The 15,395-nt window shown below is 34.5% G+C and overlaps 1 protein-coding gene across 1 annotated transcript in view; it reads left to right on the forward strand.

Moving 5' to 3' along the window:
• sh3bp5b (SH3-domain binding protein 5b (BTK-associated)) overlaps positions 1-15,395 on the forward strand; it is a 23,508-nt gene that overhangs the window by 887 nt on the left and 7,226 nt on the right. Inside the window, exons 2-3 of the mRNA XM_008323825.3 lie at positions 288-350; positions 11,145-11,273. Of these exons, the coding sequence (XP_008322047.1) occupies positions 288-350; positions 11,145-11,273 (192 nt within the window). The remainder of the gene's footprint in view (positions 1-287; positions 351-11,144; positions 11,274-15,395) is intronic.

The raw sequence follows: 15,395 nt of genomic DNA on the forward strand, positions 1-15,395 counted from the left end.
CTTGCGCAACAACCCGGGCTTCTTCAGTCAATAGCAGAAAACAACACGATGAAGAATAGTCTGGATCGTGTAAACAAATATTTTTGTTAAATGTTTGTGCAAAACATTCTAATATTATTTCTCCACGTGTAACTATGTTTTCTACAAAATTTCAATGCAATACAAAAGGTTCTGACTGGACTTGCTGGAATTTATTTATTGTTCATATTCACCTTCTCTACAAATTTCCTGATGTATGTGCCATTACTTCTGTCCCTGATCCTTATCAATTCTCTCTTCTCCCAAAGGGGGAGCTGGAGAAACTCAATCAGTCCACTGATGACATCAACCGGTGTGAGACAGAGCTCGAGGTCAGTCAGACTCTTGAGAATTTCCGAGCCTTGCCGTTTGTTTATCTGTTTTATTTTCCGTGGGGATGTGATGTATTCAAGGTTTTTCTTTCTCAACGCATTTCCTCGGGAATGTGCTAGTAACCTCCAGTATCAAACTTACACTGTTTTGTCTTTTACGACAAGTGTTATCTTGTAGTAAAGCTGTGCAGACTCAGGAGTTTTTCTCTGTTAAACTACAGGCTGACCTTTGCCCTGTCATGGTCTTTGTCAGCTGTCAGTGCTGGACAGTTAGCACTACTCATCTCTATATGCAATCCAGAACCTTGTAAAAGTGAAAAGCTTATTTTAATGTAGGTCAACAGCATCCTGAAGCTTTATAGAGATGAAAGTACAAGATTCTGTGTTGTTCTGCAGTTTTAGGATCTCTTAGGATTTGGTCATCCAGCTGAGAGGTCAGGAGTTCACTGTACGTCATTGTCAGTGAGTTTTGACATTATCTGCTTTGGTCAGGTGTGGTTGGTGATTCTTCAACTATTCAGTTATTAAGTGCCGTCATTCCAACCCTTTAAGTTTATATGGTTTTATTATGTTTAGATTAATGTTTTATGTAGGTAATATTTTGCAATAAATAAATAATAAAAGCTCTTCATTTTAATCCTGTCGTTAAATGTTGCTTTTAAAGTGAAGGTCTACTCATCAACTCCTTTGCTATTGTATTGACAAGTCTTTGCTGCTTCTGCCACGTTTGCATTTTCCCTCCACTGTCAGAGTCATGTGTAGAGTAGAATCAGAACCTTGACAGATTTATCCACTCTGTGAATGCACAGACTGATGACCAAGTGTTTTTCAGGGCTGTTAAAGAAGTCTTCACTTTAGGACCATGACCAATAAATGCTTGAGAGCAGTAAAGAACAAAGCAGCAGCCACTAGATGTTATAATAGTGTGAACAGTCATGGGATATTTTCAAGAGATTGCCTTCAGATAAAAAACATTTTCACAGGCTGGCGTTTGTCTTGTGTGGTGACGATGACCATGTCCTACAGGAGGACAGAGATGCTGCACTGCAGTCTGCATCATCATCGATAACATCATCATCATCATTATTATTATTATCGTCATAGGGAGACATTGAGAAGCAGGAGGAGATGACAAGACAGGAGGACTGATGCTCATGACTCAGCCACTTTTAGTTTTTATAAGCTTTCAGCCTCGTAATGTTTGACAGTAAGTCTTTACAACCACATTTACACGTTCAGTGCAGGACTAGGAATTAAAGCAGGACTGGACCATTAAAATGCTGACATCTGGCTTTGCATTCAAAATTTTTCATCCTCAAGTTCAGCAATTTATCCTTCGGAGTAAATTCAGACAGAGCAAAATCCAGTGAACTTTATAGAGCTGTACAGACACTTGCTTTGATTTGAATTGTGTTTGGTAGCACTTTAGATCAAATTGTGCTGCTCCAGGAAGTATGTATACGTTTTCAAAGAATAATTCAAATATTTATCACAATAGTTAAATAAACAAATCACCAGTGTTTTAAACTAAATGTAATTTACAAAAAAAAAACAAAAAATGTTTTGTTGTTTTTGAATCCTTTCCAACTAGATCTCATCATCCATATACACATGTATACACACACACACACACACACACACACACGTGTATATATACAGTATGTATAAACTCATTACGAAAGTCAAAAATCCATATATTACTCTACAGTTGTGGATTTTACCACAGGTGCAGATTTAACATCTCGATAGTCTTTTTCCTCTCCTGGAAATAATCCGTTTTTGTAAAGGTGCAGAAGTGACACTTACTGAAGTGAAAAAAACAAATTGTGCTTTTTGAAAGGATGCTTACCCTGTTTATGTCTTTAGATCATTCGTGACCAAAGCTGGTTAGAAATACCAGCAGTAAACACATTTCTTTGTGCACACAGCAGAAAAGTGCGTCACAAGTTAAAGGTTTTCTCATTTACGAATTAACCTTCAAGACATTGATTTAGAGCAGATTAGATTAAATCAGGCCTTTAATCCAATACATAGCCAGAGAAGATTATGCTGTAAAACATTCATTGCTTTGGTCAATGACTTCTTCAGAAGAGAAAGAAGTAAACAAGCCATTACTTTAAACTAATTAAAGTATCAAGTTATCGCCACTACTTTCAGAGTGTGTCCACAATTTATCCAAACTTCTTTAGGTTTGGACCAAAATAAAAATGATAAAGTTCAGTTTTCCTGGTGTTTAGCCTTATGTTGCGGTCTCTTGAGTTGGGTGTTGTCTGAGCAGTAAGCTGCTGCCTGTGATACACACTGAAGCAGGATTTGTTTAGAGCTTGATGCAACAGTTGTGGAAACATTATTGTATAGCGAGTTTACAGCTATGCTAGCTAGCTTAGCCTGCTAGCATTGTGACTTTTCTGCTGAGTCACGTTTATTTATTAAATTAAATCCTACAAATATTTACACCACAATATAGAAAATAAATTGTAGATGTACAATGTCCCCTTTATGGAATCCACTGTTAGGATCCACAGACGTTGCTTGTTTGTTACTGGTTATCCCTAATTAGCTATGGTTAGGGTCTGGGTGCAGGATAGTTTGGCAATACATCGAGTCTTATCCAGATAATCATGTCAATTATTATGTAACCTAATGTAATTTACAGACCAGCAGAATAATTCCAATTATTTCAGATATAGTTTCTTCTTTTTCTGCAGGGCATCTGCCAAATCTCTCTTCGTTGATTTAATGTGAATAAACTGTTATCCTCAGAGCGAATAATAAGGCTATTAGATAAAGATAAAGTGCATACTCAACAGCATTCCACAGGGATCCAAACAGCAAATACCAGTATGTTTTAAAGGAGCACTGGCTTTCTTTTGTCTTTGTTTAATGAGTCAGAGAAAGTTAGCCCGACATGCTTGGCCTGAGTGTCACTTGTATAACTGAATTGAAATGGTAGAAACAGTCAACAAATATGAAAAGTTCTCCAATCCTGTTTTTCCCCTGTTCTATTCATGCCTTTGTTATGAGCTTGGGTCAATTACATGGGCCGTTATGGGTTTTCAGAGTTAGATTTTTTCTTTAACTAAAAAATTTAAATAATAAAAAGCTGAGATACAGATATAGAAAAAAACACTTTTTTTATGAAGCTGCTAATCAAGACGTACGTGTTAATATTAAACTAGTTTAACTGTTTGTAGTTAAAGTTTCTAGTCGATTATGCAGACCTGCCTCCATTAAAAACTCAGTTATGTATAGAGACATTATTTTTGTTTTAATGTGTGCTGGGATTTTACGGTAGCTGCTGCAGCTCATCCCAGCTCTATCGTACTGCAAAGGCAGCAATAAAAGAAGTTTCATTTCCACAGCTCCACAAGCAGAAGTTGGATCAAGGTCATTTCTCAGTAAAAGAATGAAAACTGTGCCAAAGTGTCATATAAAAGTTATACATGACACTTTATATATCTATATGATTATAGATTTGTAACGTAGGACCAAACAAAATGGGCTACCCTGCCCATTTATAGCTGATTGTCCATTATTGGTTTCCTGCTCTTATAACGCGGTACACTTGTTTGTCCACTACTTTCCTGTGACCGGACTAGGGATGGATCGATCCTATATTGCTCAAACTTTCAGGATTGAACAACGAAAAAACAACTATAACCTGTGTGATCTAATCCCTAAGCCTGTTTGTATGCAGAAGGGCTAACACTGATTGTTGAGCTGTAGATTTTTGAGTCGTCTCAGGATTTCTTTGCTTCATGTAAGCAAAAACAGAAGTAGCTTAAGTCAAGTAAACATAGTTGTTTACTGTGGGCTGTTGATGTTTTCTCCAGTGTGTCTAAAGCTGTTATCAGCTTGTCTTCATGTAGACAATCAGATTGTCCTGAAATAAATCAATCTGTTTCTCTTTTCAGCCCTTTGATTTATTTTAGCTCTGTGCTCTGAAGTGGTTTCTTTGTAATGGATGCCTGATCTGCTCCCAGTCGGACTGAGCTTTTACCAAACAACTGTTGGGATGGAGCACAGACCTAAAAGAAAGGGCTAATGTTTTTTTTACATTAGACTATTGGTGAAAAAGTCATTGATTATCAATTATCAATGACTAGATGGCTTAATTTTAGCTCTTTCTTGGACAAAGTTTTAGATATTAGATATTAGTAAGGCATGTTTTGGGTGGTTTTTTAAATATTCATAAAAAATACTTTTTGGAGTTTAAAACACAAAATAATCACTTGGCAGCATCTTTTAGGACCTAGTCTTGCATTTTAAGGCATTTCGGGGACTTTTTATTTTTATGGATATTTTCACGATGGTAAGGCTATAGTAAGGCATGTTTTGGGTGATTTTTTAAATATTCATAAAAAATACTTTTTGGAGTTTAAAACACAAAATAATCACTTGGCAGCATCTTTTAGGACCTAGTCTTGCATTTTAAGGCATTTCGGGGACTTTTTATTTTTATGGATATTTTCACGATGGTAAGGCTATAGTAAGGCATGTTTTGGGTGATTTTTTAAATATTCATAAAAAATACTTTTTGGAGTTTAAAACACAAAATAATCACTTGGCAGCATCTTTTAGGACCTAGTCTTGCATTTTAAGGCATTTCGGGGACTTTTTATTTTTATGGATATTTTCACGATGGTAAGGCTATAGTAAGGCATGTTTTGGGTGATTTTTTAAATATTCATAAAAAATACTTTTTGGAGTTTAAAACACAAAATAATCACTTGGCAGCATGTTTTAGGACCTAATCTTGCATTTTAAGGCATTTCGGGGACTTTTTATTTTTATGGATATTTTCACGATGGTAAGGCTATAGTAAGGCATGTTTTGGGTGATTTTTTAAATATTCATAAAAAATACTTTTTGGAGTTTAAAACACAAAATAATCACTTGGCAGCATGTTTTAGGACCTAGTCTTGCATTTTAAGGCATTTCGGGGACTTTTTATTTTTATGGATATTTTCACGATGGTAAGGCTATAGTAAGGCATGTTTTGGGTGATTTTTTAAATATTCATAAAAAATACTTTTTGGAGTTTAAAACACAAAATAATCACTTGGCAGCATGTTTTAGGACCTAGTCTTGCATTTTAAGGCATTTCGGGGACTTTTTATTTTTATGGATATTTTCACGATGGTAAGGCTATAGTAAGGCATGTTTTGGGTGATTTTTTAAATATTCATAAAAAATACTTTTTGGAGTTTAAAACACAAAATAATCACTTGGCAGCATGTTTTAGGACCTAATCTTGCATTTTAAGGCATTTCGGGGACTTTTTATTTTTATGGATATTTTCACGATGGTAAGGCTATAGTAAGGCATGTTTTGGGTGATTTTTTAAATATTCATAAAAAATACTTTTTGGAGTTTAAAACACAAAATAATCACTTGGCAGCATGTTTTAGGACCTAATCTTGCATTTTAAGGCATTTCGGGGACTTTTTATTTTTATGGATATTTTCACGATGGTAAGGCTATAGTAAGGCATGTTTTGGGTGATTTTTTAAATATTCATAAAAAATACTTTTTGGAGTTTAAAACACAAAATAATCACTTGGCAGCATGTTTTAGGACCTAATCTTGCATTTTAAGGCATTTCGGGGACTTTTTATTTTTATGGATATTTTCACGATGGTAAGGCTATAGTAAGGCATGTTTTGGGTGATTTTTTAAATATTCATAAAAAATACTTTTTGGAGTTTAAAACACAAAATAATCACTTGGCAGCATGTTTTAGGACCTAGTCTTGCATTTTAAGGCATTTCGGGGACTTTTTATTTTTATGGATATTTTCACGATGGTAAGGCTATAGTAAGGCATGTTTTGGGTGATTTTTTAAATATTCATAAAAAATACTTTTTGGAGTTTAAAACACAAAATAATCACTTGGCAGCATGTTTTAGGACCTAATCTTGCATTTTAAGGCATTTCGGGGACTTTTTATTTTTATGGATATTTTCACGATGGTAAGGCTATAGTAAGGCATGTTTTGGGTGATTTTTTAAATATTCATAAAAAATACTTTTTGGAGTTTAAAACACAAAATAATCACATGGCAGCATGTTTTAGGACCTAGTCTTGCATTTTAAGGCATTTCGGGGACTTTTTATTTTTATGGATATTTTCACGATGGTAAGGCTATAGTAAGGCATGTTTTGGGTGATTTTTTAAATATTCATAAAAAATACTTTTTGGAGTTTAAAACACAAAATAATCACTTGGCAGCATGTTTTAGGACCTAGTCTTGCATTTTAAGGCATTTCGGGGACTTTTTATTTTTATGGATATTTTCACGATGGTAAGGCTATAGTAAGGCATGTTTTGGGTGATTTTTTAAATATTCATAAAAAATACTTTTTGGAGTTTAAAACACAAAATAATCACATGGCAGCATGTTTTAGGACCTAGTCTTGCATTTTAAGGCATTTCGGGGACTTTTTATTTTTATGGATATTTTCACGATGGTAAGGCTATAGTAAGGCATGTTTTGGGTGATTTTTTAAATATTCATAAAAAATACTTTTTGGAGTTTAAAACACAAAATAATCACATGGCAGCATGTTTTAGGACCTAGTCTTGCATTTTAAGGCATTTCGGGGACTTTTTATTTTTATGGATATTTTCACGATGGTAAGGCTATAGTAAGGCATGTTTTGGGTGATTTTTTAAATATTCATAAAAAATACTTTTTGGAGTTTAAAACACAAAATAATCACATGGCAGCATGTTTTAGGACCTAGTCTTGCATTTTAAGGCATTTCGGGGACTTTTTATTTTTATGGATATTTTCACGATGGTAAGGCTATAGTAAGGCATGTTTTGGGTGATTTTTTAAATATTCATAAAAAATACTTTTTGGAGTTTAAAACACAAAATAATCACATGGCAGCATGTTTTAGGACCTAGTCTTGCATTTTAAGGCATTTCGGGGACTTTTTATTTTTATGGATATTTTCACGATGGTAAGGCTATAGTAAGGCATGTTTTGGGTGATTTTTTAAATATTCATAAAAAATACTTTTTGGAGTTTAAAACACAAAATAATCACATGGCAGCATGTTTTAGGACCTAGTCTTGCATTTTAAGGCATTTCGGGGACTTTTTATTTTTATGGATATTTTCACGATGGTAAGGCTATAGTAAGGCATGTTTTGGGTGATTTTTTAAATATTCATAAAAAATACTTTTTGGAGTTTAAAACACAAAATAATCACATGGCAGCATGTTTTAGGACCTAGTCTTGCATTTTAAGGCATTTCGGGGACTTTTTATTTTTATGGATATTTTCACGATGGTAAGGCTATAGTAAGGCATGTTTTGGGTGATTTTTTAAATATTCATAAAAAATACTTTTTGGAGTTTAAAACACAAAATAATCACTTGGCAGCATGTTTTAGGACCTAATCTTGCATTTTAAGGCATTTCGGGGACTTTTTATTTTTATGGATATTTTCACGATGGTAAGGCTATAGTAAGGCATGTTTTGGGTGATTTTTTAAATATTCATAAAAAATACTTTTTGGAGTTTAAAACACAAAATAATCACTTGGCAGCATGTTTTAGGACCTAGTCTTGCATTTTAAGGCATTTCGGGGACTTTTTATTTTTATGGATATTTTCACGATGGTAAGGCTATAGTAAGGCATGTTTTGGGTGATTTTTTAAATATTCATAAAAAATACTTTTTGGAGTTTAAAACACAAAATAATCACTTGGCAGCATGTTTTAGGACCTAGTCTTGCATTTTAAGGCATTTCGGGGACTTTTTATTTTTATGGATATTTTCACGATGGTAAGGCTATAGTAAGGCATGTTTTGGGTGATTTTTTAAATATTCATAAAAAATACTTTTTGGAGTTTAAAACACAAAATAATCACATGGCAGCATGTTTTAGGACCTAGTCTTGCATTTTAAGGCATTTCGGGGACTTTTTATTTTTATGGATATTTTCACGATGGTAAGGCTATAGTAAGGCATGTTTTGGGTGATTTTTTAAATATTCATAAAAAATACTTTTTGGAGTTTAAAACACAAAATAATCACATGGCAGCATGTTTTAGGACCTAGTCTTGCATTTTAAGGCATTTCGGGGACTTTTTATTTTTATGGATATTTTCACGATGGTAAGGCTATAGTAAGGCATGTTTTGGGTGATTTTTTAAATATTCATAAAAAATACTTTTTGGAGTTTAAAACACAAAATAATCACATGGCAGCATGTTTTAGGACCTAGTCTTGCATTTTAAGGCATTTCGGGGACTTTTTATTTTTATGGATATTTTCACGATGGTAAGGCTATAGTAAGGCATGTTTTGGGTGATTTTTTAAATATTCATAAAAAATACTTTTTGGAGTTTAAAACACAAAATAATCACATGGCAGCATGTTTTAGGACCTAGTCTTGCATTTTAAGGCATTTCGGGGACTTTTTATTTTTATGGATATTTTCACGATGGTAAGGCTATAGTAAGGCATGTTTTGGGTGATTTTTTAAATATTCATAAAAAATACTTTTTGGAGTTTAAAACACAAAATAATCACATGGCAGCATGTTTTAGGACCTAGTCTTGCATTTTAAGGCATTTCGGGGACTTTTTATTTTTATGGATATTTTCACGATGGTAAGGCTATAGTAAGGCATGTTTTGGGTGATTTTTTAAATATTCATAAAAAATACTTTTTGGAGTTTAAAACACAAAATAATCACATGGCAGCATGTTTTAGGACCTAGTCTTGCATTTTAAGGCATTTCGGGGACTTTTTATTTTTATGGATATTTTCACGATGGTAAGGCTATAGTAAGGCATGTTTTGGGTGATTTTTTAAATATTCATAAAAAATACTTTTTGGAGTTTAAAACACAAAATAATCACTTGGCAGCATGTTTTAGGACCTAGTCTTGCATTTTAAGGCATTTCGGGGACTTTTTATTTTTATGGATATTTTCACGATGGTAAGGCTATAGTAAGGCATGTTTTGGGTGATTTTTTAAATATTCATAAAAAATACTTTTTGGAGTTTAAAACACAAAATAATCACTTGGCAGCATGTTTTAGGACCTAGTCTTGCATTTTAAGGCATTTCGGGGACTTTTTATTTTTATGGATATTTTCACGATGGTAAGGCTATAGTAAGGCATGTTTTGGGTGATTTTTTAAATATTCATAAAAAATACTTTTTGGAGTTTAAAACACAAAATAATCACTTGGCAGCATGTTTTAGGACCTAGTCTTGCATTTTAAGGCATTTCGGGGACTTTTTATTTTTATGGATATTTTCACGATGGTAAGGCTATAGTAAGGCATGTTTTGGGTGATTTTTTAAATATTCATAAAAAATACTTTTTGGAGTTTAAAACACAAAATAATCACATGGCAGCATGTTTTAGGACCTAGTCTTGCATTTTAAGGCATTTCGGGGACTTTTTATTTTTATGGATATTTTCACGATGGTAAGGCTATAGTAAGGCATGTTTTGGGTGATTTTTTAAATATTCATAAAAAATACTTTTTGGAGTTTAAAACACAAAATAATCACATGGCAGCATGTTTTAGGACCTAGTCTTGCATTTTAAGGCATTTCGGGGACTTTTTATTTTTATGGATATTTTCACGATGGTAAGGCTATAGTAAGGCATGTTTTGGGTGATTTTTTAAATATTCATAAAAAATACTTTTTGGAGTTTAAAACACAAAATAATCACATGGCAGCATGTTTTAGGACCTAGTCTTGCATTTTAAGGCATTTCGGGGACTTTTTATTTTTATGGATATTTTCACGATGGTAAGGCTATAGTAAGGCATGTTTTGGGTGATTTTTTAAATATTCATAAAAAATACTTTTTGGAGTTTAAAACACAAAATAATCACATGGCAGCATGTTTTAGGACCTAGTCTTGCATTTTAAGGCATTTCGGGGACTTTTTATTTTTATGGATATTTTCACGATGGTAAGGCTATAGTAAGGCATGTTTTGGGTGATTTTTTAAATATTCATAAAAAATACTTTTTGGAGTTTAAAACACAAAATAATCACATGGCAGCATGTTTTAGGACCTAGTCTTGCATTTTAAGGCATTTCGGGGACTTTTTATTTTTATGGATATTTTCACGATGGTAAGGCTATAGTAAGGCATGTTTTGGGTGATTTTTTAAATATTCATAAAAAATACTTTTTGGAGTTTAAAACACAAAATAATCACATGGCAGCATGTTTTAGGACCTAGTCTTGCATTTTAAGGCATTTCGGGGACTTTTTATTTTTATGGATATTTTCACGATGGTAAGGCTATAGTAAGGCATGTTTTGGGTGATTTTTTAAATATTCATAAAAAATACTTTTTGGAGTTTAAAACACAAAATAATCACTTGGCAGCATGTTTTAGGACCTAGTCTTGCATTTTAAGGCATTTCGGGGACTTTTTATTTTTATGGATATATTATCTATATATAAGGATATTATCTATAACTATCTGTAACTGTAGCCATTAAATGAATAACAATTATTTCTAGGCAGTGTTTTGCCTTAGGCTAATGTTAATGTTTAGCTATGAATGTTTCACTTGCTAATTCTTTATATTATTATTGTCATTCTTCTTTTTCTTATTATTATTATTAATAATAATGATAATGATTATGCTTATTATTATTATTATTAAAAATAATTATGTTTGACATGTATTATTATACAAGGTCAATGGCCTTTCCTTTGCATAATCAAGGGTAATGATTTTTGACTTTTATAGGAATTTAACCTTATATTAAACTATTTTTTTGTCGTTTGAACAGGAAGCGAGGCAGAAGTTCCGCTCCGTCCTGGTGGAGGCCACAGTGAAGCTGGATGAACTGGTGAAGAAGATTGGGAAGGCCATTGATGAGTCTAAGCCTTACTGGGAAGCCCGCAGGTTGGCCCGACAGGTCAGTGCACAGACCTTAGTGTGGGAAATGCTTTCAGAACTCTTTAGCCTTTATTAGAATGTTATCTTTACTGGAATATGACTGGCACATTAGTCAGACTCACTGCAAAGGAAAACACATTTTCTAATTTGATTTACAGAAGGTAAATTTGTTTTTCTTTCTTATCAGTTACTGCTTAAGAAACCCTATTCTGGAATGGGTTGCTTAAGATTTCTGTCATTTGTTATTCGTTTTGTACTATAGGAACTGATGCTATGTGGGAAAACTATTTAAATATGACACATCTAGAAAGCGATCCTTCAAAAATGTATAAACAGGCATTATTTAGAAGCAAATATTGAGAATAGTTTCATCCGGCCTACTTCCATTTTTTTGGTTTGCTTTCTTATATAAGGGGTTATTCTGAAAGAGGTCATGTCCTCATTTATTTTTCATTTGATTCGTTATGGAGGCAGTGTGGTTGGAAATCTAATGGCCTACTGATAGATAAATGGATGAATACAGTGTAAGGTAACAAGCTGACAATAGAGAATGAGATGTCACACTTCACCATTGTCTTTATGTTCTAAATGTCCCCTGATACCAAGAAAAAAAACCCTGATCTGGATTATGTTGTATAAAAAATATTTTTACATTGAAACCTAATTTGCCTAAAGGTCAGGGAAATTTCTGAAAATCTCAAAATGCTATTAGAGAAGAATTACAACAGTCAGACCTCAATCCTAGTTCCTGTTTCTGCTTAGCCTTAGCAGAGTGTGTAAGAGTGTGTGTGTGCTGAGGCGTGCACATGAGTAGAGAGGGAAGCAGCCACCTGCATGTCTCGATAAGCTCCCAGCAGCAGTAAAAGCTCAGCCTGTGAGGGAGGCAGACGCCAACTCTTTCCTTTCGAGGCTCACGAGTAAAGACTGAATATATTGTCTTTTAGAATGTGGAACATTGACGGTTTGTATGTGAGGAACTGTTGTATTTTATATAGTATAGTACAGTATAATATAGTTAGTGACTCCTGTTGTAGGGGTTTACGTAGTGTGGAGATTTAAATACTGTAGTCAAATTACAGAAATATATAGAATTCACTTTTTTTTTGCAGTTGTTACATATTTAACATTCCCCCAATACCTACACCGCTGATATTGGATAAAAGAAAACAGTGACATTATGTTGTTTTGTTAGCAACAAGCTACCTTGGTTTAATGGCTGATTTGATTGGTCTTTGGCTTTGACTGAAAAGTGAAAAACCTGAATATTCTGTCATAGTTTACCTAAAGCCTTGGTTGATATAGTTCTACAGTACACAGATATGAGGATGTAGATCATATGATAGTTGTACTTCCTCTTACCCGTCAACTCACCTGCTGTTTAGATTTGTTTTTCTATTCCTGTCACGATTACTTTCACTTCCCAAACAACCATGTGGAGCAGGTGTGATGACGTGTACTTAGTTTTACTTTCTCAGACCAAAAAAGGATGTAAAAAGTGTGACCACCAGTTGTACTTGCCTTTATCTTCACCTTGGTCCCCTGTACAGAATCCACAGTAGACTTCTTATCCGCCATAATGTGACGCGCTTACTTTGAATGCCTCTGTGCCTGCACACAAGAAAACATGCTTGTCAGATACAGACAAACTGATCGTCAAATTTGTAGCTCCAGTCCTTGTTATAACATCAAATAATTCTATATCTTATATGATGTCACAAAATTAAGTTTTATATATCTTAAAATGACCATGTGACCCTGAATAGTTGCCTCTTCCAGGAAGTCTAGGAATTGAATAGAAAACTTTTTTTTAATTTCCTACAACTTCCCACTTGGACTTTTCCACATTTTCCCCATCAGAGCATAAACAGAATGAACTTCAGTGTTCAGTTAAGTTCAGTTTAAACACTGTCTGTTGTCTGGAAGCTGTGGGAGTTTTTTTTTCTCAGGGCAACTGAAGCTCTTATCAGTATGGGCCTTTAAATGGTCAATGTTGCAGTCAGATACAACTCAAATGATGACAGTTACTGTGATGATTGGACAATAATACTATCTGGTCATTACAGTTAGTTTTTCCTGTGTACTTCTTTCTCCAAACTTACCTTCTTCATGTTTGAATCCTTTATCTCTGTCCATTTCCCATACCAGCGTTGAACTCTTTTGAAGTGCTGATGCCATTGCTCTCATCCTTTGAAAAAGAAAACACATTATTTGAGGTGGCAGATAAGCAGCAGGCAGTTGTTGGTGGAGGAAAAATGGATCAGTCTAACCTTCACATCAAATAAAAGATAAAATTCAATCCCGCTACTCTGAGAGCTTCGCATAATCTGCATTTGCATATCAGACATCTCATTGGCAGCTGCGTCTTTGTGAGTCAGTGAAGAGGAGAACAATGCCAGTTGCTCCATTTTAGTTTAGTTTTTTTAAGTCATTTTTACTTACCGGATATTCACGGTGGTACTGGTATGAACTTCAAGTATTTTTTATTATTCTAACGATTTTGTTATATCATGTGTTGCTTTTGCATTGAAGCCACCCCCCGACCCCCACCCCCCGTGCTCTGTTAGTGCTCCTCTGTGATGGTAGAAAAGCCGATGCCTCCAGCTAAAGGCTTAATCCTCCAATAAGGAAGTCAGTCAGGGTGACAAGGCTTTAAAGTTCTTTTTGAGGCAGTAACTGAAGTAAATCCTGAGTCACACTTTCTGGATGCTAAATCTACTGAGAGCCAGCAATGCTGCTTCATCTGGAGGCAAACACAGAGAGAGGAAACATCATTAAATATGCAGCAGGTTTACCCTTTTATCACAGTTCCAGTATCAGGCCTGTGAGGAAGTTTATTTATGGGATTGTATAAACAGTGGCTTCACAAAAAATAAAGAACTCTTACTGTTGGCATACAGATGTTTTGGACCGGTACATTTGAAGCCATTCTTTGAATCCAGTGTGTAAATATTTCATGCAATATCTGGTATTCCAATGATACAAAAATATTAGATTGTGTGAGGAAAAAAACAGCAAAATGCATTGACGCCATAAGGGATGTTAGTGGATGTGAGCAGCATCTCATTGTGTTCTGATTGGAACTGTGGCGGTATGTTTCCTTTCCTGTAGAAATACAGCCTTAAAGTACAGCCATAGATAAAAATATTTAAAAAACTGAAGAATTTGATGCCTGCATTAGTGACTGGTCATATGTAAAGACATCATGAAAGCTAAATGGTCAGCGTAAATGAGGATTTGCCCGGTGTAGATGGAACCTCTGACTTTTCTAAACATAAAGTACAAGAACTATATAATCATGAACATGGGGAAGTACTGGTTTTAGGTTCCTCTTTTTCTCCCCTCTGCAGTGAGGACACACATAAGCTCAGAAATTAAAGATTAACAAATGAAATTCAGAGGCTAACTGTTGCTATGCAGTAACACAAATCTTTTTAAGGTAGATCAGGGAATTTATAATGTTACTATCAAATAATTTACCCTGAGTGTCTGGGGATATTCTCGCTTGTTTCTGTGTGTCTTACTTAGAAAAGAGACAGACGGTTGTGACACCTGCTAAGATGTGTGGTTTACTACTGAGACAACAGCGATGCTGACTAATAAATAGGAGGCTCAGCTGACTCTGAGGATGGAAAGGTTTAGACAATTAAAAAAAAAAATACTATATTGATCCCATATTTGGGTAATTGTTGTGTTAGCAGCAGATATGCTGTTAACAGGCTGCCCCCAGCAGGCGCCAAGCGTGTGGTTCCTCTGGGTATCAAACCCAGGATAAAAAGGCACTCAAAGAGGAGCTGTTTTAAACAGAGAGGCCATGTTGAGAAGGTTGTAGAGAAGGAGAATGTGCAGCTGAAACAACAACTTTATACAGTTTATATTGCAGTGCTATTACAGGTACCAAAAGGAATGCCATGTTAATATATATATACATATATGTTAAATATAGATTCAAATTCATTTCATAAACACATTGGGTCTCACTTCTCTTGGCTTGTTCTTCTCAATCTGGTTTTGTTCATCTTCTTCGCTGCTCGTTGCCCTGCAGGAGTGAGTTGTTTTGGCAGGCAGTGCACACACTTCCTACTTCAGCTGCAGGGAATGCTGTTGATGGATGAGGAGGAATAGAAGGACAGTTTTAAACATT

Source organism: Cynoglossus semilaevis, chromosome 13 (genome assembly GCF_000523025.1).
Source record: "Cynoglossus semilaevis isolate Cse_v1.0 chromosome 13, Cse_v1.0, whole genome shotgun sequence".
In the NCBI taxonomy this organism is placed as follows: domain Eukaryota; kingdom Metazoa; phylum Chordata; class Actinopteri; order Pleuronectiformes; family Cynoglossidae; genus Cynoglossus; species Cynoglossus semilaevis.